Source organism: Engystomops pustulosus, chromosome 1, assembly GCF_040894005.1.
Source record: "Engystomops pustulosus chromosome 1, aEngPut4.maternal, whole genome shotgun sequence".
NCBI classification, from domain to species: domain Eukaryota; kingdom Metazoa; phylum Chordata; class Amphibia; order Anura; family Leptodactylidae; genus Engystomops; species Engystomops pustulosus.
The window spans coordinates 122,335,981-122,359,790 of record NC_092411.1 but is presented as its reverse complement, the minus strand read 5'-3'; the positions used below and the strand labels follow the sequence as shown (position 1 = coordinate 122,359,790).

The following is a 23,810-nucleotide window of genomic DNA, read 5'->3' as shown; positions in this document are numbered from 1 at the left end:
CCATATATACTCGAGTGTGAAACAAACCAGTGTACTCACCTACCTATGCCCCCCCGGCAGGTCCTCTTCTATACAGCGATGCTCCGGCATCAGCTCCGTGGACCCTGCACCGCCGCAGGGATGGTGAAGTCAGACGCTCGCTGGGACACCGAGCCGATGCTGGAGCATCGCTGTATAGAAAAGGACTGGCCAGGGTAACATCGGAAGGTGAGTACACTTTTTTCTTACAGGCATTATACTATATACTATAATACTATATAGTGTAATATATACTATATACAGGCTATATACTACAGGGGGCTGGCAGGCTATATACTACAGGGGGCTGGAGCTCACGAAGATCGTGCACACAATATCCTGCATGTGTCGCTTCCCCGCTCAGGTCTGCCTTCTTCCTGGTGTAAGTAAGTGCGTTGTCTTGTGACACAATTTGAAAATTAAATCCTGTTGGATCATCCGATCGTACGCCCCCAAATTTGTGTCGCATGGAAGCCAGCGCAGCTGCGCCAAAACAGACACCTGTTAAATACCTAAATACGAAAATGAGCAGCGTGACCCTTCGTAAATGAGTCCCTATAACTTGATAAAAGCTTTATTACATATTTTTTCTTTATAAAATTTGTCATTAATTGACTATAAATGTGGAAAAACTGTTCTTTGAAAAATTTTTTTTTTTATAAGTAGTACCTTTTACCATAATATGTTATAAATATGTACAGCATTATTCCATAACCCTTTCCCAGGTTCAGCTACTGATGTAGAGGGTGTATCTACTTCTGCAAAGTGAAAGTCTTTCCTGCAGCTTCTACATGCTGCCTTCAGCTGAAAAGCTGGAGGGGGGAGAGGCACTTCAAATGCTTATATCTACTGAACCCTTGCACCTAAAAACACAATTTCATATTAAGCAGGAGAGTTTCCCCTTTGATATAAGTATTGTGTATGGATGCTTAACAGAATTGGCGATATCCACTCTAAAAGTTAGATTTTTGTGCACAACTTTCTATTCCGATTCTAACTTTTTTTATTACAACTTCAAGCATGGATATCTCTGGTTTTGTGAAGCATCCATACACAATATATATCATAAGACACCAGAATTGTGTTTCTATGTGCCGGGGTTCAGGTGTTTGAAATTGGACACCGTCATGAGGTTTATAAATGGCCTTTCTGCATGGGGAATGCACAAATAGGTTGTATCCAGCCGTATGGCAGTTGTGAAGGGGTTAAATGGTAATATTAAGAAGTAGACCTTGTCTCACATAAAACAAGCCCTCATATGCTTCTGTAAATGGAACCATTAAAAAATTATGGCAATTGGAAGACTAGAGGAAAAAAACTGAAATTGGATGTGGTAGAAAGGGGGTTAAGGAGATCAACTGAATGAATGTAATGATCAAAGCTATCCTGTGAATACCACAAAGAACAGTGATGAAAATACCATGGATCCTCATAGAGCAGGGATGTCAAGCTCAATTAAACCAAGGGCCACATCAGCCCAATGGTTGCTTTGTAAAAAGTAAAGTTTTCCTTTCAGGATTCCTAAATTCTCTTTCCTTTCATCCTTTGCTTACATCCAACTAACCTGATCTGCAAGGACAACATACCAGGTGTATGTGCTAGGGGCATTGCAGGGCTAAAAGCAGAAAAGATGTTGACATGGTTGTTTTGGCGCTGCAACTTAAAACTGAATCAGGCTGAGGTGGCTTTGTGTTTAACATATGCGAGTGTTATTCTAATATATGAATTCATTATTGCAAGCATGAATGCGCATTTTAGAAGCAGGTGCTTAATCCTGAATTTACTTCTGCAATGATAAAAATATATATATATATATTTTGTCCAAAAAAAGGATTTTTTGATTGTAGTTGCCTTAAAGGTAAGCATGTGTTTAACTCAAATGACTTATGGAACAAAGCGAATTATGCAGGATCTGTCAAAATAACAATGTATGCTGTAGTGCAAAACTTGCTTCAGCCCTTATCTGCTGGAAGGGTAAATGTAGAAAGCAAATTGTCAGACATGCTTCTATTTAATCAAATAAAAAGTTCCAGACCAGGGAAAATATACACAAATGGTGCAGCATTTAGTGTCTCATTAAAAATTGTGTTTAAAAATAAATGAACTGAAGGGTGAATTTCCACCTTGACTTTCATAGTGTAATCTGTCATTGCTACCAGCTTGTCATTGGTTTTCTTACAGTTGAAAGAACTCAGCTTTATGCATTTAGTGTTGTCTGGGAATATATTCAGAGCAAGATTTCTATTGTACTTGCAGACAAGTGTCTCTTTTGTTAAGGAATTAGAGGTAAACTGTACTGGTTTTGATGAAAATGGGAATTATTCTCACCGTTAATTCGGTTTCCATTAGTCCACCATGATGCCCCACTTGGAGGATGACCCCTTGACCTCTGTAATACAGGAAGCAGAGAAGTTAAATACCCACCCCCTGCATCTACACTCCAGTGACTACCAAATAACTACACCGGCAGCGGATGCAACTCATTTATTGTATGTTAAATCACACACAATTTTTCAGTAAAGTACAGTATAATACATATAGGTGGGAATATATATGGGCCGTCATGGTGGACTAATGGAAACCGAATTAACGGTGAGAATAATTCCCATTTTCCATTGCGTCCCCCATGACGGCCCCACTTGGAGACATAAATTAATTTTTCAGGGAGGGACAACAGCTTGTAGTACTTTTCTGCCAAAAGCTAGTTCTTTTGTATTCTGTAGGTCTAACCTATAGTGTTTTACAAATGTCAACTGACTCGACCATGTTGCTGCCCTACAAATCTCATTAAAGGAAGCTCCACTTTTTTCGGCCCATGAGGTTGTCATGGCCCGTGTGGAATGTGCTCTAATTGTCTCAGGTATAGACATATTTTGAGCTACATAGGCATTTTTAATAATAGTCTTGATCCATCTTGCTAGAGTAGATTTTGAAGCTTTTGTGCCTTTATTTTTCCTGTTGAACTGCAGAAGGATATTTGAGTCCTTTCGCCAATGCTTTGTTGCTTCCAGGTAGAAGAGAAGAATCCTTCTGACATCAAGAGAGTGCCATTCTTCTTCTTACGGGGATTTCGGATTTTGACAAAATGTAGGCAGAATAATCTCCTGGCTTAGATGGAAGCTTGAGGAAACTTTGGGAATAAAATTTTTATCAAGCATTAATGTTATTCTATCTTCAGATACTTTTAGGTATGGTTCTTTGATAGATAATGCCTGTATTTCTCCTAAACGCCTGGCCGATGTTATGGCGATGAGAAAGGTCAACTTGAGTGTCAATTCTTTAATATTTTTTGAGTCTAATGGCTCAAATGGAGGACCAGTAAGATAATTTAAGACAATAGACAAGTCCCAACTTGGGACAGCTATTCTTATGGTAGGCTTTAGTCTGGAAGTAGCTTTTATAAACCTCCTTACCCATTGGTGATCTGCCAGAGGACTATCGAAGAAGGCGCTTAACGCAGATATCTGGACCTTCAGAGAGCTGGTCTTCAGGCCCTTGTCGAACCCTGCTTGGAGGAAATCCAATACCTGGGAGACATTAGGAGAGTTCTGGTTAGGAATCTTTGGTCCACAGAATGACACAAACTTATTCCATATGCGGGAGTAAATAGCCTGGGTAACAGGTTTTCGACTTGCCTTTAAGGTAGATATGACCTTGTGGGACAAGCCTTTGAATTTTAGCAATTCCCCTTCAGAATCCAAGCTGATAATTGGAGAGCCTGGGGATTTGGATGTAGAAGTGGTCCCTGGAATAGTAGGTCCGCACGAGGAGGGAGGTGAATTGCTTCTTCCAGAGATAGCCTCCTGAGTGATGGAAACCATATCTTCTTTGGCCAGAAGGGTACTACCAGAATTACTTTTGCCTTCTCTCTTTGGATCTTCTGTACCACTTTTGGGATTACCGGTATTGGTGGAAAGGCAAACATCAATGCCGCATTCCAAGGATGTCTGAACGCATTTAGTTGGCTCATAGGTGTTTATCCGTCTAGCGAGAAAAAAAGTTTTGTCTTTGCATTTGTGCGGGTTGCAAATAGGTCTATTTCTGGAACACCCCATTTTTGGGTTAGATGTTTGAAGACCTCGTTGTTCAGACACTATTCGTTCTGGTTGATTGATTTCCTGCTTAGATAGTCTGCTACTGTATTTTCTTCTCCTTTCAGGTGGACTGCAGATGGGGATAATACGTTCTCCTCTGCGCAACTGAAGATTTTTTCTGATAAAAGAAGAAGATCGATATTCTTGGTGCCCCCTTGGTGGCGTAGATATGCCACTGTGGTAACGTTGTCCTTAAATGGTGGGATTTCATTAGATCTCCGCTGACCTTCATGGCTTCCCACACTGCTCTCAACTCCCGGTAATTGGAAGAGCGGTTTTGTATGGATAGAGGCCATTTCCCTTGAGCAAGGGATCCTTCGAAATTTGCCCCCCCATCCGGACCGACTTGCATCCGTCTGGAGAGACCACAGGGGCCATGGGTGCTGATTTTTTCCAATTTATGATCCAACCCAACTGTTTGAGGATGGCAATTGTAAAGTCCCTGTGATAGGTTAGCTCCTGTTTGGATCCTGCCACAATTAATAGATCGTCCAGATACGGGATTATAATTATCCTTTTTGTTCTTAGGAAGGCCACTATTTCGATGATAATCTTCGAAAACGTCCTTGGAGCCGAGGATATTCCGAAGGAAATGGCATATGATCCCTTCTGGGTTGAGGACCGCAACCCTGAGAAATTTCTGGGATGCTAGATGTATTGGCACGTGATAATAGGCATCCTGTAAGTCGATTGTGCACATAAAGGGTCCTGGAGGAATTTGGGTGATAGCCGAGCTTACTGTATCCATTCTGAACTTCCTGTATAGGATGTACTGATTCAGATCTTTCAGGTTGTATATCATCCTGAATGCACCGTTGTTGTTTTTTTTTTTTTATAAAAAATATTTGTGATTCTGGAACCAGAATGATGACGTCCAGATTTAGTAATTTTTGAATTTCCAACCACAACTGAAGAGCAAGTTCTGGAGATGGTTGCCTGGTGAGAAAGAATCTTTGGGGAGGAAGAGATGTAATTTCCAGCTTGTAACCGTCTTTCAACAACGTTAAAATCCATGGATTCTGCGTAATGTTTGTCCACTGCTGGCAAAATTCCAGGAGTCTTCCCCCCACTCTGGTGTTATTTTCTAAATGATGGGGTAGTGTTGCTGGAGCTAAGGAGGAAACCCCTTTCTCTACCCTCTTTGGGGTAGCTCCATTTCCCCTGCTTTCCTTTCTCTCTATAGGGAAATCTGTTCTCTTTCTGGTCCCGAAAGGACTGCTTCTTCTGAGCCGTTTTTGCCTCAGGAAAGCCCTTCTTCCTATCGGCTGCCTTCTCAAGAATGGTATCCAACTCATGTCCGAAGAGGTAATCCCCTTGGAAAGGAAGGCCACACAGTTTCGATTTGGACCTGAAGTCTCCTGTCCACTGTCTTAACCAGATCGTTCTCCTTGCTGAATTGGAAAGTGCTCCCTTTTTAGCGCTAAACCTTACACCCTCTGCTGAGGCGCCTGCGACAAAGGCTGCTGCTGATTTAAGTATAGTATTGTTTCTAAGAGAACCTCTCTTGGTGTACCATCCTTGATATGATTTTCTAGCTCAGATAACCAGAAAAAAAGGGTACGAGAGACTGATGTAGTGGCAATATTCGATTTAGGATTCCACATAGCCGATTCCCATGTTTTCTTCAGCAGGCTATCTGCTTTACGGTCCATGGGATCTTTGAGTTGAATAGAATCTTCAAAGGGAAGATCGGTCTTTTTCGCAATTTTTCGTGACCTGGACATCTACTTTAGGAAAGGAATTCCAGATCTTTGATTCTTCTTCCTCGAAGGATAGACTATTCTTAAATTCTCTTGATATGGATATTCTATTCTCTGGTTCTCTCCATTCCTCAAGGATTAGATCCTTCAGGGTCTTATTGATCGGAAAGACGCGTCTCTTTTTTGCCTTAAGGATCCCAAAGAGTTCATCCTGAATAGATGTCGGTTCTTCAACCTCTTCAATTTTCAGCGTGTCTCTCATGGCTTTCAATAGGGGATCTAAATCCTCAGACATACAGGTATTTAGATTCCATTTTAACTGCAGATGTAGATGGAAATGAATCTAAATCTAAGGAGTCCTTGACCGAACCCTCTACTGACTCTATATCGGACTCCGATTGGTATTCTACTCTGTCTTTTTTGTACAGGTTCCTGAGGCAAGAGGTTAGCAAGCGATGAAGCTAACGAACACTGAACCTCCCCTTTTATAAAAGTCCTCATTTCGTCCATAAATTATGATTTTTTCCTCTCTCAAGAGGTTATCAATACAGTCCTTGCAAACTGGTTTCTTATAGTCGTTAGATAACTTGTAAAAGCACATGTTGCATCGGCGGGAGGTAACTTTTCTTTTCCCTGCATCTTTGGGAGGCAGATCCTTAGATTCTCTATACTTCTCCTTCTCTTTCGGTTCCTACCAACAGAGAAGGAGAATAGTGTTACTATCTAAGAATAGTAATACTACATTTTAAAATTTTAAATTTAAGCATAAAATAAGTTGTGTATGTTAGGATATAACCCACAGTAACAGTTACCCCGAAACCACTCACAGGAGCTATAGGCGGGGGATCTATAGACAACATCCATAGCGCAAGATTCCACGTTGCCAATGGTTATACACAGCACCTATGTATACACACATATATATATTAGTATATTCCATATAACCGTCATATTATATATATATATATATATGGGAATGCTGGTCATACTTGCCTTGAACACACAGAACCGTGAGGTAAGGCAATAAATTGGCCCAATATGGTATTGCCTGAAAAAAATATACAGCCCATATATAACACTGAGTCAATGTACACTCACCGGCCACTTTATTAGGTACACCTGTCCAACTGCTCGTTAACACTTAATTTCTAATCAGCCAATCACATGGCGGCAACTCAGTGCATTTAGGCATGTAGACATGGTCAAGACAATCTCCTGCAGTTCAAACCGAGCATCAGTATGGAGAAGAAAGGTGATTTGAGTGCCTTTGAACGTGGCATGGTTGTTGGTGCCAGAAGGGCTGGTCTGAGTATTTCAGAAACTACTGATCTACTGGGATTTTCACGCACAACCATCTCTAGGGTTTACAGAGAATGGTCCGAAAAAGAAAAAACATCCAGTGAGCGGCAGTTTTGTGGGCGGAAATGCCTTGTTGATGCCAGAGGTCAGAGGAGAATGGGCAGACTGGTTCGAGCTGATAGAAAGGCAACAGTGACTCAAATCGCCGCCCGTTACAACCAAGGTAGGCAGAAGAGCATCTCTGAATGCACAGTACGTCGAACTTTGACGCAGATGGGCTACAGCAGCAGAAGACCACACCGGGTGCCACTCCTTTCAGCTAAGAACAGGAAACTGAGGCTACAATTTGCACAAGCTCATCGAAATTGGACAGTAGAAGATTGGAAAAACGTTGCCTGGTCTAATGAGTCTCGATTTCTGCTGCGACATTCGGATGGTAGGGTCAGAATTTGGCGTCAACAACATGAAAGCATGGATCCATCCTGCCTTGTATCAATGGTTCAGGGTGGTGGTGGTGGTGTCATGGTGTGGTGAATATTTTCTTGGCACTCTTTGGGCCCCTTGGTACCAATTGAGCATCGTTGCAACGCCACAGCCTACTTGAGTATTGTTGCTGACCATGTCCATCCCTTTATGACAACAATGTACCCAAAATCTGATGGCTACTTTCAGCAGGATAATGCGCCATGTCATAAAGCTGGAATCATCTCAGACTGGTTTCTTGAACATGACAACGAGTTCACTGTACTCAAATGGCCTCCACAGTCATCAGATCTCAATCCAATAGAGCATCTTTGGGATGTGGTGGAACGGGAGATTCGCATCATGGAAGTGCAGCCGACAAATCTGCGGCAACTGTGTGATGCCATCATGTCAATATGGACCAAAATCTCTGAGGAATGCTTCCAGCACCTTGTTGAATCTATGCCATGAAGAATTGAGGCAGTTTTGAAGGCAAAAGGGGGTCCAACCCGTTACTAGCATGGTGTACCTAATAAAGTGGCTGGTGAGTGTATATTGATAATGTCAGGCCGCGTTTCCATTGAATAGGTACCTTGACTAGGCAGAAGAGGATTAGAGCACGCTGATACACCAGAGCATTAGACCTCAGATCATTGTGCGTCCCCGCTAGCTTTTAATCTTACCACTCCACGCGCCTGCTTCCGGACTCTGCAACTGGAAACGTCACTTCTGGCGCGCATCGAGTGCACTGCCGCCATTTTGGTGAAGTCCTGGTGTCGTAAACCTCACGGGGTCGCGGACAGAGCCGGCACTACCAGCCCGAGATGCCAAACAAGGAAGGGTCGTCTTCACCGATCGCTGTCCTGGACCGGAGGGTAGTGTGTGTACACCGCGCACCATGCATGTGTAAAGGAGATTTGGCAGGGCGGATAGTTTTTCCCAAAGCTGCTTCAGACTACTGGTGTGCAGGAATAAATCCTGATATGATGTCTTGAGTTTACAAATACAAATGGCTTCTGTACTAAACTCTGGACCGAAGTGGTAAGAGGAGGATCCCCGCGCCACACATGCTCCCCTCTCCCTGCCCCTCTGGATGGAAGGAACGGAGGAAAGATTTCTCTAGTCCCTGCCCTGTGTAGATGCAAGGGGTGGGTATTTAACTTCTCTGCTTCCTGTCCCTACAGAGGTCAAGGGGTCATCCTCCAAGTGGGGCCGTCATGGGGGAAGCAATGGAAAATACTTGGTATACAGCCGATTGCAGGTGGGAGGACAGAGGAGGGGTGAGCATTCTTCAACCCTCCCCTCTCCATTGAATGCTGACTGGTTGTGGTGTAAAAACAGCGAAATATGATCTATATTTGAGCGCAGCTGCCCAGCGTGGTCACTGTGCGGTAAGACACCATGCATCACCGACCTTAACTGGAGCAGAGCTGCAGTAATGCAGTTCAGTCACTACACAGAGAACAGAGCTGTTTTGCTGGCCAATAATAGCTTGGTGTAAGACTTGTAAAATATTTGAATATCAGCTTCAGGGTGCATTCACACATCCGTCATGGGGATGTATATATGGCAGCACGCTTGCAACTGTATATATTTCCCTATAGACTGCAATAGGCTCCTGGTGGTGGTATGGTGCCACACACGTGTGACACTGTACTGCTCCATACATGGGGAGATAGAACATACTCACCCCTCCTGCTCTGCAACGTGCGTCGCATATGCTGGGGGGCATCAGGATTATAAACCAAGCACACTTACATACTGGTGGTAGATGTCCTTTGATAAAAGATCACCTCTGTCTCTGCCGTTTTAAAACTCACAGACAAACAATTAAAGTTACTAAAATAACTCACTCAAGAAAATAGGTAATTTATAGGCTTCTTTTCATGCAATAACATCACCCAGCTCTGCATTGCAGACTATGTCCACTTATTTGTGAATTGGACGAAATATGCAGAATGTTCTGCCGACCTCTATATGTGGGTATCTAAGAGTGACATGTGTGATTTTTAGTGATAAAGTAATTAGATCTCAGGATATGTATTGAGAATACGAGTACAGGCGGTCCCCAACTTAAGGACACCTGACTTACAGACAACCCCTAATTGCAGATGGACCTTTCTACCAACTGTGACCTGTGGTGAAGCTCTCTGGATGCAGTCAAAAACCATTCTAAAAATCATATTTTCTTTATTATGTAAATGAGGCTGTGAGAAAGTGATGTCACCCCTGTCATGGCAATGACACGCTGTCTTGTCACTTGAATTGGGGTGCGACTGTACGGGTCAAATTTAACTCAAACTTACGTTCACTTTTCACTCGGGACACAAATTGAGGATAAATCACACCTCATACAGTCTCACATTCCAAGTATAGATCCACTGCCAATACTTATTGGGACCACTCTACATCCGCTCTTGCCTCTAAAGCAGACACCCTGTCACACCACTAGACATGCAGACTCGGCTCTCTAGCAGTCACACAGCTAATCACACTTGACAAGGCTATGAGGTTGCAGAGCATACAGGGGCCAAAATTAAAAGTGAAAGCTTTGATTACAAAAGGCGTTCAGTACTTCCACAGAGATGTTAAAACAAAAGAATTACAAAATAAAATAATACACCACGCGGCAAAACTGTTATAAAATAAAAAGGGAGAAAATAACAGAAACTTACAAATTAAAGAAATTCCTTATTCCCTGGAGGTGGGACAAATACAATAACGATGAAAAAGGTTTGGCAATATTGGGGAACTCGCATGGATGGTATCTTTATTGAAGTATTAAAACCATAACATCAAACACTAGGTAAAGCAATGGAATTAGATGCGTTTTGACACCAAGCATCTTACTCCTGAATCTCATGCACCAGAGGAAACACGAAAGGGCTGTTATCCAGGAGATTTTTGCATATGGGTGAGCTGACATTTTTCTATCTTTCCAGTTTGTTCCGGCAGCCTTCATAGAGTGGACCCTGTATTCCACTATATCATATTTTCTATATGTTCTCTGTTTTGTTCCGGTTTCAGAACCTTCCATGGATTAATTAGTCTGCAGGGTCTTTCAGGATTGGAAAAAGTGTTAATGGGGGGGGGGGGGCAGTCCACGAATATTTAAACAGTTTCTTTGTTTCCAAGTTCTGATGCATTAGGGGGGTAGGTGACCAAGTGTCTTTTGAGGTCTGCACATACCAGTCTTTAGGTCAGAGTTTATCAGGCTGTAAAAACTCCAGGATGTCATAAAAAGCTGCCTGAACACTTCAAAAGATGGCAACTGTCATATAGTTCAACAATTCAACAGACTTAACAAACATTTTTCCAAGACAAACCTTGTTACTCCTCCCTCTGCTCATGTCTGTGTGTAATGTATAGTAAAGCATTGCTAGTCTGTGCTTCATCTGCTACCTGTAACAGACACAGACATCAGCTACACAAGTAGTGTACAGACATGTAGAGGGACAGTGTAGGGATAGGGGTAGTGCTTTCTAATGGCAGCTAATTGAAATATATTTAGTTTTGGGTGGTTAATTTGCCTGACAGCTTCTCTTTAAGAACAAACCTAAAGAACCTCTTGTATGTACTTGGGGACTGCCTATATTCAAATTTACACCCTCTTTAAACCATTAGACACAAACAGTTATTTGTACAATACATATTAATAGCCCAATTAACTGTCCACAGTAGTCTGATTACTACTGGTGCCATCTCCAATCATAAGAAAGGTGTTCCCTTTAGCCATAATGCATTAAAGGGAACCTACCACCGCGATTCTACCTATAAAGGTAGATCGGGTGGTAGGTGAATGTAAGGGACGTGAGGATAGCCCTTTTAAGAGCTGATCCTCAAGTCCCCGCTAACTTTTGGGAAACTTTATTGGACTAATATGTAAATTCTGTTATGCGGCTACTGGGGCGTGGAGTAGCCGGGCACGAGGCTACACAGCGCAGCTACTCCACGCCCCAGTAGCCACGTTACTACTCCTACCCTGTTGTGTGAGGCGCGCAGCCCCTCGTCCGACATGCGCAGAACGGAGGCCTGCGGCTGAGCAGCCACAGATCCGAGGCCGGAGCTACTGCGCATGCGCAGAACTCTGGCTTGTTGGACGCGGGCGCGCAGCTATGAGGAGCTGCGCGCTGCACACAACAGGGTAGGAGGAGTAACGTGGTTACTGGGGCATGGAGTAGCCGCGCTGTGTAGCCCCGTGCCCGGCTACTCCACGCCCCAGTAGCCGCATAAAAGAATTCACATATTAGTCCAATAAAGTTACCCATAAGTTAGCGGGACGTGAGGATTAGCTCTAAAAAGGGCTATCCTCACGTCCCTTACATCCACCTACCACCCGATCTACCTTAATAGGTAGAATCGTGGTGGTAGGTGCCCTTTAAGAAGTATGAGAGAGCCAGGGATAGGCCATTTTCATATACATTGGTAGTGGTAGAATGCAAGCTTGAATTGTCACTCTATCATTTATTGGAAGATATGTCCCAATGATTCTGGGATAACCGTGTGTAGGGTAACTATATTACTTCCAGTGAGCAAGGATAGAGCACATTTAGAAGTTTGTCCTCTATAAAAATACCTTTAAACTATAGAGTGACGGAGAACCGTCAATAGATTAAATTTGAACTACACGTTTATTTAGGAAGATTACTGAACGCATGCAGAAAGAATAAACTAATGAGAATATGATGATGATGATGATTGTACACTAATACTGGCTTAAGCCTTTCCCCTGATTTTCTAGATGGTGATTACATACCTTGATTAAAAGAATCTTCCATTTAAAATATTTGCATAATGGTGTTTATTTTTACAAACCTCCTAAGAAAATAAGATTCTGTTTTGTTTAAAAATATAAAAAAGCTTGTCTGTTCTGTCATGGAAAACTACAATGGCAAATAATAATAATAATTCTTTATTTATATAGCGCACACAGATTACACAGCGCTGCACAAAGCAAATTGGTCCCTGTCCCCATGGGGCTCACAATCTTATCAACCAGTATGTTTTGGAGTGTGGGAGGAAACCGGAGTATCCAGAGAAAACCCATGCAAACACGGAGAGAACATACAAACTCTTTGCAGATGTTGACCTAGGTGGGATTCGAACCCAGGACCCCAGCGCTGCAAGGCAGAAGTGCTACTCACTCAGCCACCGTGCCACCCAAAACAATGTTCACATTCATGCTGTAAATACACCACACAAACATTACATGTATACTTACATGCACACATCTTAAATACACTTCATTAAACCATAAGCTAACATATTACTTAATCTTAACTGGATTTTTGTGTATTGTTCTCAAAGGCCTTCTTTTGGTGACAGATCATGCACCTAGGGCTCTGTACAAACAGTTAGTGGATGGTACTTGCACATGCTCCATTGACTCTTGCTGGCAGGGCACTACCTCCTATTGTTTTTGTTTAACCCTTTGCCACACTAGGACGTACCAGTACATCATGGTGTGGCAGAGAGTCTAGAGGGCTTATGGGCACAATGCAGAAAATATATAAACATGGTGGGCATTGTCAAGTCCCAAGATGCCGCTACTGGGTTCACCACCAGGTATCATTATTTAAATATATTGATAGATTGGAAACAGCACCCAATTGTCTGACTCGCTGCTTTTTGGCCATTTTCCAACACATAACAATTTTAATAAATAGTGATCAAAGGGTTGTAGCAATAAAAAAGTCATATGGAGGTGTCATTTGGAGTGCACAGGGAAAGACATAAAAAAGGTCCCAAAACAAAATGTAAGGAATTTTTTTCAAGCTTCTCATTATTAATACAATCACTAGGAAGCACAACTTGTTATGCAAAAAAAAAAAAGTCCTCATACAGCTCTGAACACAAAACAATAAACAAGTTATGGATTTCTGAAAAAGGGGCGTGAAAAATGGAAATGCAAAAACAGAAAACCGGTTGTGTCCTTAAGGGGTTAGTCTTGCTATTGCTCTGTAATGTCTTATTCCGTTTTCTGTATGTATAGAATAATGGTGCTCTATAAATAATTGACTATACTGTATAATGGTATCATGTATATAACAGATAAAAAAAATCAACTAAAGTTAATAGGTACATTTTATCCATTTTTTACTTTGGATAAAAAAAAAAAAAAAGTCGCCATCTATATTCAGATCAATATACAATCAGATAATCAGCCTGACTATCCCTCAATGGATCTAGCATGCAGGATTTTAACATGGTCAGTCCATTCCTCGAGGTAGGTGTTGTCAGGTCTGACTGTGGCTTAAACCTTTAAAGATCTGGCCCTTTTTTGTATTTTTAATTTCCATTTTTCACTCCCCACCATCAAAAATTTATAACTTTTTTATTTATTTATTTTTTTACAAGTAAAGAAGTCTGTGACAGCTTGTTTTCTGCGCAACAAATTGCACTTCATAGTGATGGTATTCAATATTCCATGCCGTGTACTGGTAAGCAGAAAAAAATACCAAATGCAGGAAATTGGTGAAAAACGCATTTGCAGCGTTTTCTTGTGGGCTTGGATTTTACAGCTTTGGCTGTGCGGCCCAAATGACAGGTCTATTATTCTTTGGGTCGGTACGATCATGGCGATACCAAATTTGTGTAGGTTTTAAAATGTTTTCATACATTTACAAAAATTTAAATCTCCTGTACAAAATTTGTTTTTTTGCCATCTTCCGGCACTAATAACTTTTTCATACTTTTGTGTAGGAGCTGTGCGACTTTTGATGAAGTTTTCAATGCTACAACTTTAAGGACTGTACGATCTTCTGATCACTTTTTATTGAAATTTTTTTATAATTTTTCAAAATTGCAAAATGGAATTTTCGACTTTGTCGCTATTATCCATTAAGGGGTTAAACACAGTAAAACACACGGCGATACCTAATATGTTTAAGACTTTTACTGTTTATATTTATATGACTTCTAGGGAAAGGGGGAGATTTTTTTTTTTTTTTTTTTTAAATACAATTTTTATAAAACGATTTTTTATTTTTACTTTTACTATTTTTCAAACCCCCTAGGGTACTTTAACCCTAGGTTGTCTGATTGATCCTGCCATAAACTGCCATACTACTGCAAATCGCACATTGCAATCAATGGGTTTAAACGAGACAGTCTTGGGTCTTCAGAAGAACCGAGGCTGTCACGGAAACCGGTTGCCCCTCTCTGATGACGTCATGCAGTGCAACGATCTTCAACAAGATGGCAGCACCCATGCAGGATAACACCCATGATTGGTGCTAGCACCAAACGTGGGTGTTACCGGTAAGTCTTTGCTGCGATATGAAGCAAAGACTTACCTGCTATGGAAAGGGCTCAGCCCGTGAGCCCTCTCCATGCACCCGCAGCCGACCTGTGACGTGCTATTAAATCGCGGGTCATTAAAAGGTTTTAGAGGACCTGTCACCCTGTTACTAAAGTAAGCAGCTCCTAGCACTACCCCAGTATTAGCAGCATTAAACTGCTAGCTTTATTGAAACCTTCCAATAAAGCTAGTGACCGCTGCACTGCCATACAATCAGAACGCCGGGCTGAGCTTTCAGCGGTCCAGCACATTCATGAGGGGGTAGTCCAAGGTGCTCCGCTCTCCTATGCTTCTTCCCTCGACCGCTCCTCCCACGCCATAGGCCGTCAGTGAATGCCAGGCTACATGTGGCAGTCACCGAATCTTCATACTGCCCCCTCATGAATACGCCGGACCAAGCTTACAGTAAGCAGCTCCTAGAGCGCTTTTTAAGGGTGACAGGTTCTCTTCAACTCTACAAATCCATGTGCAACCAATTTACAAAGGTAAACCAATCTACTCTTCGGAGTAGGTTCCCTTTAATGAAACAGAGCTACAAAAACAGGGATGATTTAGTTCCTGGAAGAAAGCAGCCATGTTTTTCTTATCCTTGTACAAGCTCTTTAAACATTTATGTATGGAAGACCTACTTTACTGCTATTTTTACAGCCAAGCTGTTACATATGAATTTGTTCAACAGTATGTTAGCATATAATAATGGACAAACAATATATTATTTAAATACATTCTTGTTTAAATGTTTTTATGTACTTACTACAATATCTTCGGGGAATGTGTCCTTACTGATGGATCCATCATCAAACTCTACTTCATAGAAGGTCTGAGAGGTTATTTCCGTAACTTTGCAGCTGTAATATCTTGTATTTCTGTGCTTTGCAATCACCATTTGTCCAACATTTATATTCTGCTTGGTTGTTTTAGTCCGCTAAAAGTATAATAAATGTAGAAAAACAATATATGTGAATACACAATTAATTGCTTAATTTATTTATTTCATGTGTATAAAAATATATGATATAATACCAGTTTTGTAGTGGTTCGCCTGTGTTAACAGATGCAAATCCAACAAGTTAAATACACCTTATTCTGACAAAGATCGCATAAGAAACCAGGGGAATTGGTGTGAGTTGGCAGTTAACCTAGAAGTTGGAAGGAGGCACCTGCATGAATTTGGATCTGCATGAATTTACATCTTTAGGGCAAAACAAAGCTGGTATGGCATTAACTGATAACTTGTAAAGCACTGCAAAATATGATGGGACTTTTAAAATATATATTAATAATAAAAACGGGGCACATGATCAAAGTTCAGCTTTGCAGTTTAGCGAGGAAGAATGGACTCCTTGCAACATCTCTATATGCAAGATTTTTATTGAACGTTTTCAGGCATACAAAACAAACAGACCCCTCCCTCCCCCTTGTCGATACAAAAGAGAAAGTTGTCACACAGCAAGCAGATATTGACAATACATCAGATTTTTATTACATAGTCCGTTTTGCCTCCCACCCCGACAACTGCATCAAAGGGGTTATCCGAGTTAACTAATAAATTAGGGCCGGGCTGGGCTGTTTAAAAATAATAAACATGTACTGTTTGTTTACAGGGGCACAGAAGCCGCTCACAGGGAGCTTCCAGACTGCTCCTCCCTTCTGTCCCTATCAACACTGTAAACGCTGAGAGATGGTGTCGGATGGGAGCTTCCGCCCGGCCCGGTCCACCATTGTACTCCCACAGAAGAAGCCGAGTTGGCGAAACACGTGTCGGGGTCTCTGCTCCTACCTGCGGTTTGTACCTACAACCTTCCTTTGCTATTCCTGGGTATTGTACATTTCATTGTATCCTTGATTAAGGCAGTGAGCTTCGTTTTTTGTCTGTTGTTGTTTTAGAATTGTCTACCATATGTTCCAATTCTTGATTATAAAGATGATTGCAGTATACTCAGTATTTATTCATTTTTTGGTGTATGCGGTCCGCCATTGTAGTCAAACCGGCGCACAGATCAGATGGACCGCGGAGCGGGACATCAGCAGCGCCGGACGAGGTCAGTACACATTTATTATTTTTAAATAGGCCACCCCAGCACTGCCCTAAATTATGCCTAAACTCGGATAACCCCTTTAATGGATTCCTTCAGATGCAGTGTACTCTCAGCACTCTCTCTCACCCGGCCAGTCTCCCCATATTTTCTTAAACTTAGATATGGCATTACGTTTCAGATATGCCTCTTTCTCCATTTAGTAGTCCCATGCACTCCCTGAATTCCCGTAGTGATGGAGGGTCTGGACTTTGATCCAATCAGTCACCGGAAGCTCCTCAAGATATCCCAGAAGACAATGCAGCAGGTTAGATGGTATCGAAGCCTGGTATATACCTCCTATGTACGTTAAAACTCTGTTCCAGAATCTACCCAGAGATACACAAGTCCAGAACATGTGCATATGATCTGCCGGCCCCATGGCGCACCTAGGAAAGGCATTGTCGGATCTAGTCCTATGCGACACAGGAAGGATGAGGATCTATATACCCTATGTAATAGAAAGAGCTGCAACGACCTCAGGGCCTCACTGGTTGACATCTTGAGGACAGAATATACTTTCACTGCTCGTCTGTCATTGTTCCCAGGTCATCCTTCCACTTGTGCTTGGTCAACATTGGAAATTGTTTTAAGTTGGCATATAATATGAGATAATAATATAAGGGGTATATAATAATGAGATTAACCTGCTAGTGCTTTCCCTCTGGGCTATAAAGAAGTTAACAGGGAATGTGCCTTTAGTTAGTACCACTGACTCTGCTTGTGTAATCCAGGCATGACGTATTTGTAAAAACTTAAAAAATTGGTTTTGTGGCAAGTGAAATTCTTCCTGTATGGTCAAAAATTATTTCAATGTTTCCTCGTCATGCAGTTGGTAGACAAATTTTATACCTGCATTTTTCCAGGGACTAAATCCCTCCAGTCGGAAGAACTCAGGGAGCTTTGGATTTCGCCATCTTGGTGTATAAGGTGTACATCCCTTAACCTCCATTAATTGTTTAGCCTTGTCCCAAACCTTCCAAATGAGAGACAAAGTGGAGATCCTGCGACTATTGGTACCTGGAAAACCCGGCACTACTGCTGAAAGCATGGGAGTGTGCCTCACCATTGCCCGCATTAGCTTAGCAAATGGACCATTCTCACCCCAACCTTTAAGATGCTGTAGCTGGGAGGCCAAAAAGGATATCCACGGATCGGGGGCAGCCAGTCCCCCTGACTCTTTACCTCTGGAGCATTTCATATTTTATTCAGGCCACACCCTTTTACCACACTTTCCTGTATACTTATATAAGTACCTATGCGGGATCCAAATTGGGGTATTATGAGCTATATACATAAGTTGTGGCATCATTATAATTTTCGTTAAATTAGTCCTATGGACAGTGGGAGCTAACACCAGGTTCCAATCTTACTCGCAAATTTATATATAATATATAAGGGGCACTATATTTAGAGATATAAAATCCTCATCCCTAGCAGAGACCATGATCCCAAGGTACTTAAAGTTTTGCACTACTTGTAGAGGGGTCCTGAAAATTCCCCGAATTGGCTGATGACCGTCATCGTCTCCAATAGTGAGTGACCTGTATCCTCCCAAAAAGGTAGGAGGTAAGCAGCATAAAGCGCTAGTTTTTTAGTGTGCTGACCATATTTGAGTCCTACTATTAATCATCTGAGCTAGCAGTTCCACAGCCAGGGCAAATATCAGGGGTGAAAGTGGGTACCCCTTTCTAGTTCTCCTATGCAAGTCAAAGGGTGAGGAGAGTACCCCATTGGTTCGAAGCCTGGCTGTAGGGTTGGTGTAGAGGATCCTGACCCACTCCCTGAAATTAGGCCTTTGGCCCAGCCTGTTTATCAGTGAGAGATCTGAGGTTGATAGAAGAACTTGGTTAGATTTTCCAGGATGCCATAAATGTGGACATAAGCGCTGTAAAGCCTGTGAATTCATTATGTGAGGTGACTCCTTTACCTCGTATAGAACACTGTGCACATACAATATAAAATCATATATCAACTGCAATACTTCCCATATTATCTATCTGGCATCCTGTACCTCTTGTAATGTCCAATATGTAGGATGTATCACTTGTCCAGCCAAAGTACGAATAAGACGACATATCTCTGATGTAACCAATGATTCTTTCAATGTTTCTTCCCTCACTCGTCACTTCAGAGATGTTCACAAAGGTGACATCTCCAGTTTTAGATGGACAGGCATTGAAAAGGTCTCCAAACCAGTGTGGGTGGAAATTTCCAAAAAAAGCTTCTGAATAGAGAATCCTATTGGATTTTCGTTCTCGATACTAGGCAACCAAAAGGTATGAACTATAGACATGATTTGATAACCGTTTATTGAAGGATAATATGTTATAAGTTACCTGCATGTCCAATGTTGTTCATGTGATATATATATATTGTACATCTTGAAAAACCATTTGTGCCTTTATTTTGAATCCTCATGTTATTAACTTGTAGTATGTCTTTTTGTGTAGGGTTAAGCCCTCACCCCTCCTCCTTTGTTTCACAACTGCGGTCATGTAGTTTTATATATAGTGCAAGATTTTATTCATCTTATAAGATCATGACTAAAGCTGAATAGCCGAAACGTGTTGATCATTTACTTCTTCACTGCAATGTACCCGATGCACTGATGCACCAATAAAGTATATTTTAGACCGTTGGAGATTATGCGCTGGAAATCTTTCTTAATTGGACTGCACCCTGCCCCTGCCTTGGGCGTTCCGTGTCTGCAACTCATCGGTCTGTGAAATTGGGAGTAAGTAGAGCTGACTTGGACTTTTACTTTGGCCCATTCTCTCCAGGACCACTCACAGGTACTCCCACTCAACGCTATCAAATGCTTTTGACACGTCGAGTGAGTACCGCCCTTCCTCCAATATTCTCAGGTTGCATCTGCAGGTTCAGGAACAACCTGCATAGATAGATGGCTGTGGACCTCGCCTGCATAAAGCTTGATTGATGTACATGCACCTGTTGCTTGATGATCTCATAAGCCGCCTTGACAAAATTTTAGCTAAGTATTTGGCATCAAGAGGGTTTAATGAAATGGGTCTATATCAGTCCCGGTTTAAGTATAACCACTATCACTGCTTCTTGCATTGAATCCGGAAGCACTCCCCTCTCAAAAGAATTCTGATACACCTCTAGCAGTTTTGGTAATGTCGTCTCTCTCTGTTCCCTATAAACCTCCACTGGGAGGCAGTCTAACCCTGGGGCCTTGTTGTTTTGAAATGTGTCAAGTGCCTCTTCAAGTTCTTTTAGAGATAAAGGAAAATCTAATACCTCACTCTGCTCTCCCGTTACAGAGGGCAAAGTTACAGCCTTTAGGTACGTCCTAATTTCCTGGCTAGACTTGTAAAGCCCAGAGGAATATACCCCTCTATAGTACCTTTGGATTTCAGTGACAATTGCAGCTGATACTACTACTAGTATGAGATATCTTCAAGTAGGGAATATGTGACACACCATTCTGTGCATAAACCACAGAGGCCAACAAGTGACCTGCTTTTTCTCCCTTCAATGAAATATTGTTGCTTAGTAAAAAAAAAAAACCCCCTAACAAACGCTTGTTTGCTGCCTGTTGGAGCAGATGTTCTCTTAGAATCCTCTGGAACTCTAGCCATTTATTTTTTGCAAGTTCCGTAGGGGAATTAATAAAAACAGCTTCTACCTCGTCTACGTGCTGCGAGAAGGACACTGCAACCAATATGCGTTCAGTTTCCATACATCCTGGCGCCTACGTCTTTAGTCTCCCAGCGCTAGACTGACCTTAATAGCGACCTAGTTAAATAATCTAGCTTCAATATCTAGAGTGACTATCTTCAACACTTTATGGTTGCTTAAGGCTAAGTCTATGCGTGACAACAATAGGTAGGAGGCTGAGAAACAGGAATATCTCTTCTCCTCTGTGCGTCTACTAGATCCATTTCTGTCAGCAGATGAACAAGGGCTGTGGGGGGGGCTGTCCAATGAGGCAACATCAGCATAGCATTTATCAAGGTGCGAGTACATCCAACAATTAAAGCCCCCAATCATAAGTATGGTGGCATTTGGCATTTCTAGATGGAGTGGGAGTACCCTTTGGACTACTGTGGAATTATATGGAGGAGGGACATATATTGCCACTATACAAACATCCATATTGTATAAACCACCCGCCACACAAACATATCTCCCCTCAGCATCTAGTAAAGATCTTGAGCAGTTGAGTGGCAAGTCCTTATGGATCAGGAAGCTCACTCCCCTAGAATTTGCTCTATATGAATGGAAAGAGCTGCTAATCCATGGTCGCTTCAGCAAATGACTGGTCTCTGGTGTCATATGCGTTTCCTGAAGGCAGACAATTGTGTTCGTGTGCTGCCTCAGGGAGCGCATAACAGCATATCATTTGTTTGCATCCCTCAGGCCTTTTACATTCCATGAAATCACGTTAACAATCCCCTCCATTGGTGCCTACTACAATATATCCTTCGGATGCCACATTAATATACCCACAATGACATAAGTATTTCTGACACATCTTACTGCATGCATTAAACATCCCATAGATTGACAGACAAGGGAAACCATACACAAAACCCCACCAACCCTCCCTTCCCCTACAAGAAAAACAATAATGCATAGGGTGAAAAGAACAACACAACCTAAGTATTGAGTAGTGTCTCTAAGTTGAAATATTGATGCCGTGAGTTGGGGTATTCAAGAAGGTAAAAGAGCCACTCAAAAGATATGTCTTTACCAGTTTGTCTCTAGTATATTGGAACAGTTTCTCCAGAGAAAAACTATACCCAAAACAGATGGCATAAACTGCAAATTCAAGAACAATTACTCCTGTTACATATCCGCTCCATGATGTGGGCCACATCAAACATATGACAACTTGGTTTCATGGACAAGCCCGAGGACTGCCATGACGGATCTCTCTTACATTCATATCCAGCTACGGGGTGGCCTCCATTGGCGTTTCAAAAGAATGGTAGGTATCCATAGCCAATACTTGTAGCAGGTTAAAACATTGCGTATGATAGCTGTAGCTCTCAAAGCCTTTTCTTTACATTCTGGAACTGGGCACGCTTTTGTAGCACCTCGGCAGAAAAATTAGGAAAGAGAGATTCTCTCCCCCCCCCCCCCCCTATACGCAGCTGAGGCCTATTTCTAGTGCGTCTAAGAATGTGATCCCTGTCCTTGAAATGGAGTTGTCACCGGTCACGGTGGATTCCCCAGTGGCAGGGGGCGGGAGGGCACCCTGTGAGCGTGCTCCAACGCAAACAGAGACGTAACGGCTTCTCTACCAAATGTTGTGAGGAGCCAGGTCTCAAAGAACTCTCCCAGGTCGTTGCACTCCACTCTTTCTGGAACCCCTATGATGTGAACATTATAGTGGCTTAGTCTATTATCAATATGATCGGTTTTTGGGGGGGCGTGGCCTGACCAGGGATGTGATCGGACGCACGCTGAGGGAGCTCCGGTGACTTACCTCATAGTATCCTGAGTCCTGGCGTCACCGGTGAGCGAATCCCCGCGAACAGCTGCCCCATCACACCCGGTACCCGGCGGGAGACATCAGATGCCGGCACCGACTGCCGCGACCCGCGGCAAAGGAGAGAAGGGGAAGCAGCCGGAGCGCGCGCAAGGGGGAGGAGCGAGGCGGCCGCAGCGCGGCTCAGCCAGTTCACCCACACCTCCCCCCGGGCATCCCCAAATGAGAGCTTGGCCCCTGTCAGCCCCAGCGCTGATACATCAGATGAGGCAGCAGCAGCAGCCCCTCCAAGCCCCAGTGTGTCACCCACCTCAGAGCCTCCCCAGGGGATCCACACTCCACACAAAGTGCCTGCTCATGATAAGAGCAGCTGCAACCCCACATAGTCTGCAGCAGCAGCAGAGGAGCGGGAGAGGGCAGCAGCAGAGTCCACACTACAAGATGTTCTATCTGCTGTGGCTCTGTGTAACTCCAACCTTGATCTGCATATGGGGGGTCTTAAAGAAGAGCTCACACGCATGAGGAATGATATGTATAAGATTAATGAAAGAGTGAAGGAGATGGAGGGAAGGATTAGCACTGTGGAGGATGCTGTTCCACCTATGCAAAGAGATATAAGAAGATGTAACCAGGATGTTCGTGCACTATTTGACAAAACGGAAGACCTGGAGAACAGGCTTAGATGAAATAACGTCCGTCTGGTGGGGGTTCCAGAGAAAGCGGAGGGGAGAGATGCAGTGACTTTCTTTGAGCAGTGGCTAACTTCCACCTTTGGGCGAGACCAGCTAACACCAATGTTTGCCATTGAAAGAGCCCACAGGGTCCCGACTCGACCCCTGCCAGCAGGAGCGGCCCCCAGACCCATATTGATAAAGCTTCTTCACTTCAGGGACCGTGATTTGATATTACGCGAGAAATAAACCAGATATTAAAAGTGAGGGCCACAGGGTCTTCTTCTACCCGGACTTTTCTTCTACTATTCAGAAACGGAGAGCCCTCTTTATTGACGTGAAAAGGAGACTGCGCTCGGCACAGGTACCATATGCCATGCTATACCCGTCAAGACTGCGGGTAGTAGCTTTGGGCGAGACCCACTTCTTCGACCAACTGAGAGAGGCCATGAACTGGCTTGATATCAATGAAGGCCGCATCCGGTGACCAGAAAGGAATTAACCCTGGGAAAAGATGGAGTGTGTTTAATATTCTCCTCTCACAGGGGGGATGGGAGCTACCTACTCAGTTGCCGCAGTTAAGGTTCTTGGAGTTGAGTTGTTTTGATGCCAGGACTACACGTCTATTGTTATGCACACCGGAGTAATCTACCTCGGATAATTCCTTGCTCACCAACAGGAACTTTCACAGCTACAAGGATCAGGATATTGGATACCCCGGCGTAAAGGA

At 42.8% G+C, this 23,810-nt stretch overlaps 1 protein-coding gene across 2 annotated transcripts in view; it reads right to left on the bottom strand.

Annotated features, from left to right (window-relative positions):
• The window catches only part of KDM4C (lysine demethylase 4C), a 265,259-nt gene that overhangs the window by 22,202 nt on the left and 219,247 nt on the right, over positions 1-23,810 (bottom strand). For both annotated transcript variants that reach the window (XM_072152230.1, XM_072152220.1), the window contains one exon: positions 15,628-15,798. In XM_072152230.1, the coding sequence (XP_072008331.1) occupies positions 15,628-15,798 (171 nt within the window). The remainder of the gene's footprint in view (positions 1-15,627; positions 15,799-23,810) is intronic.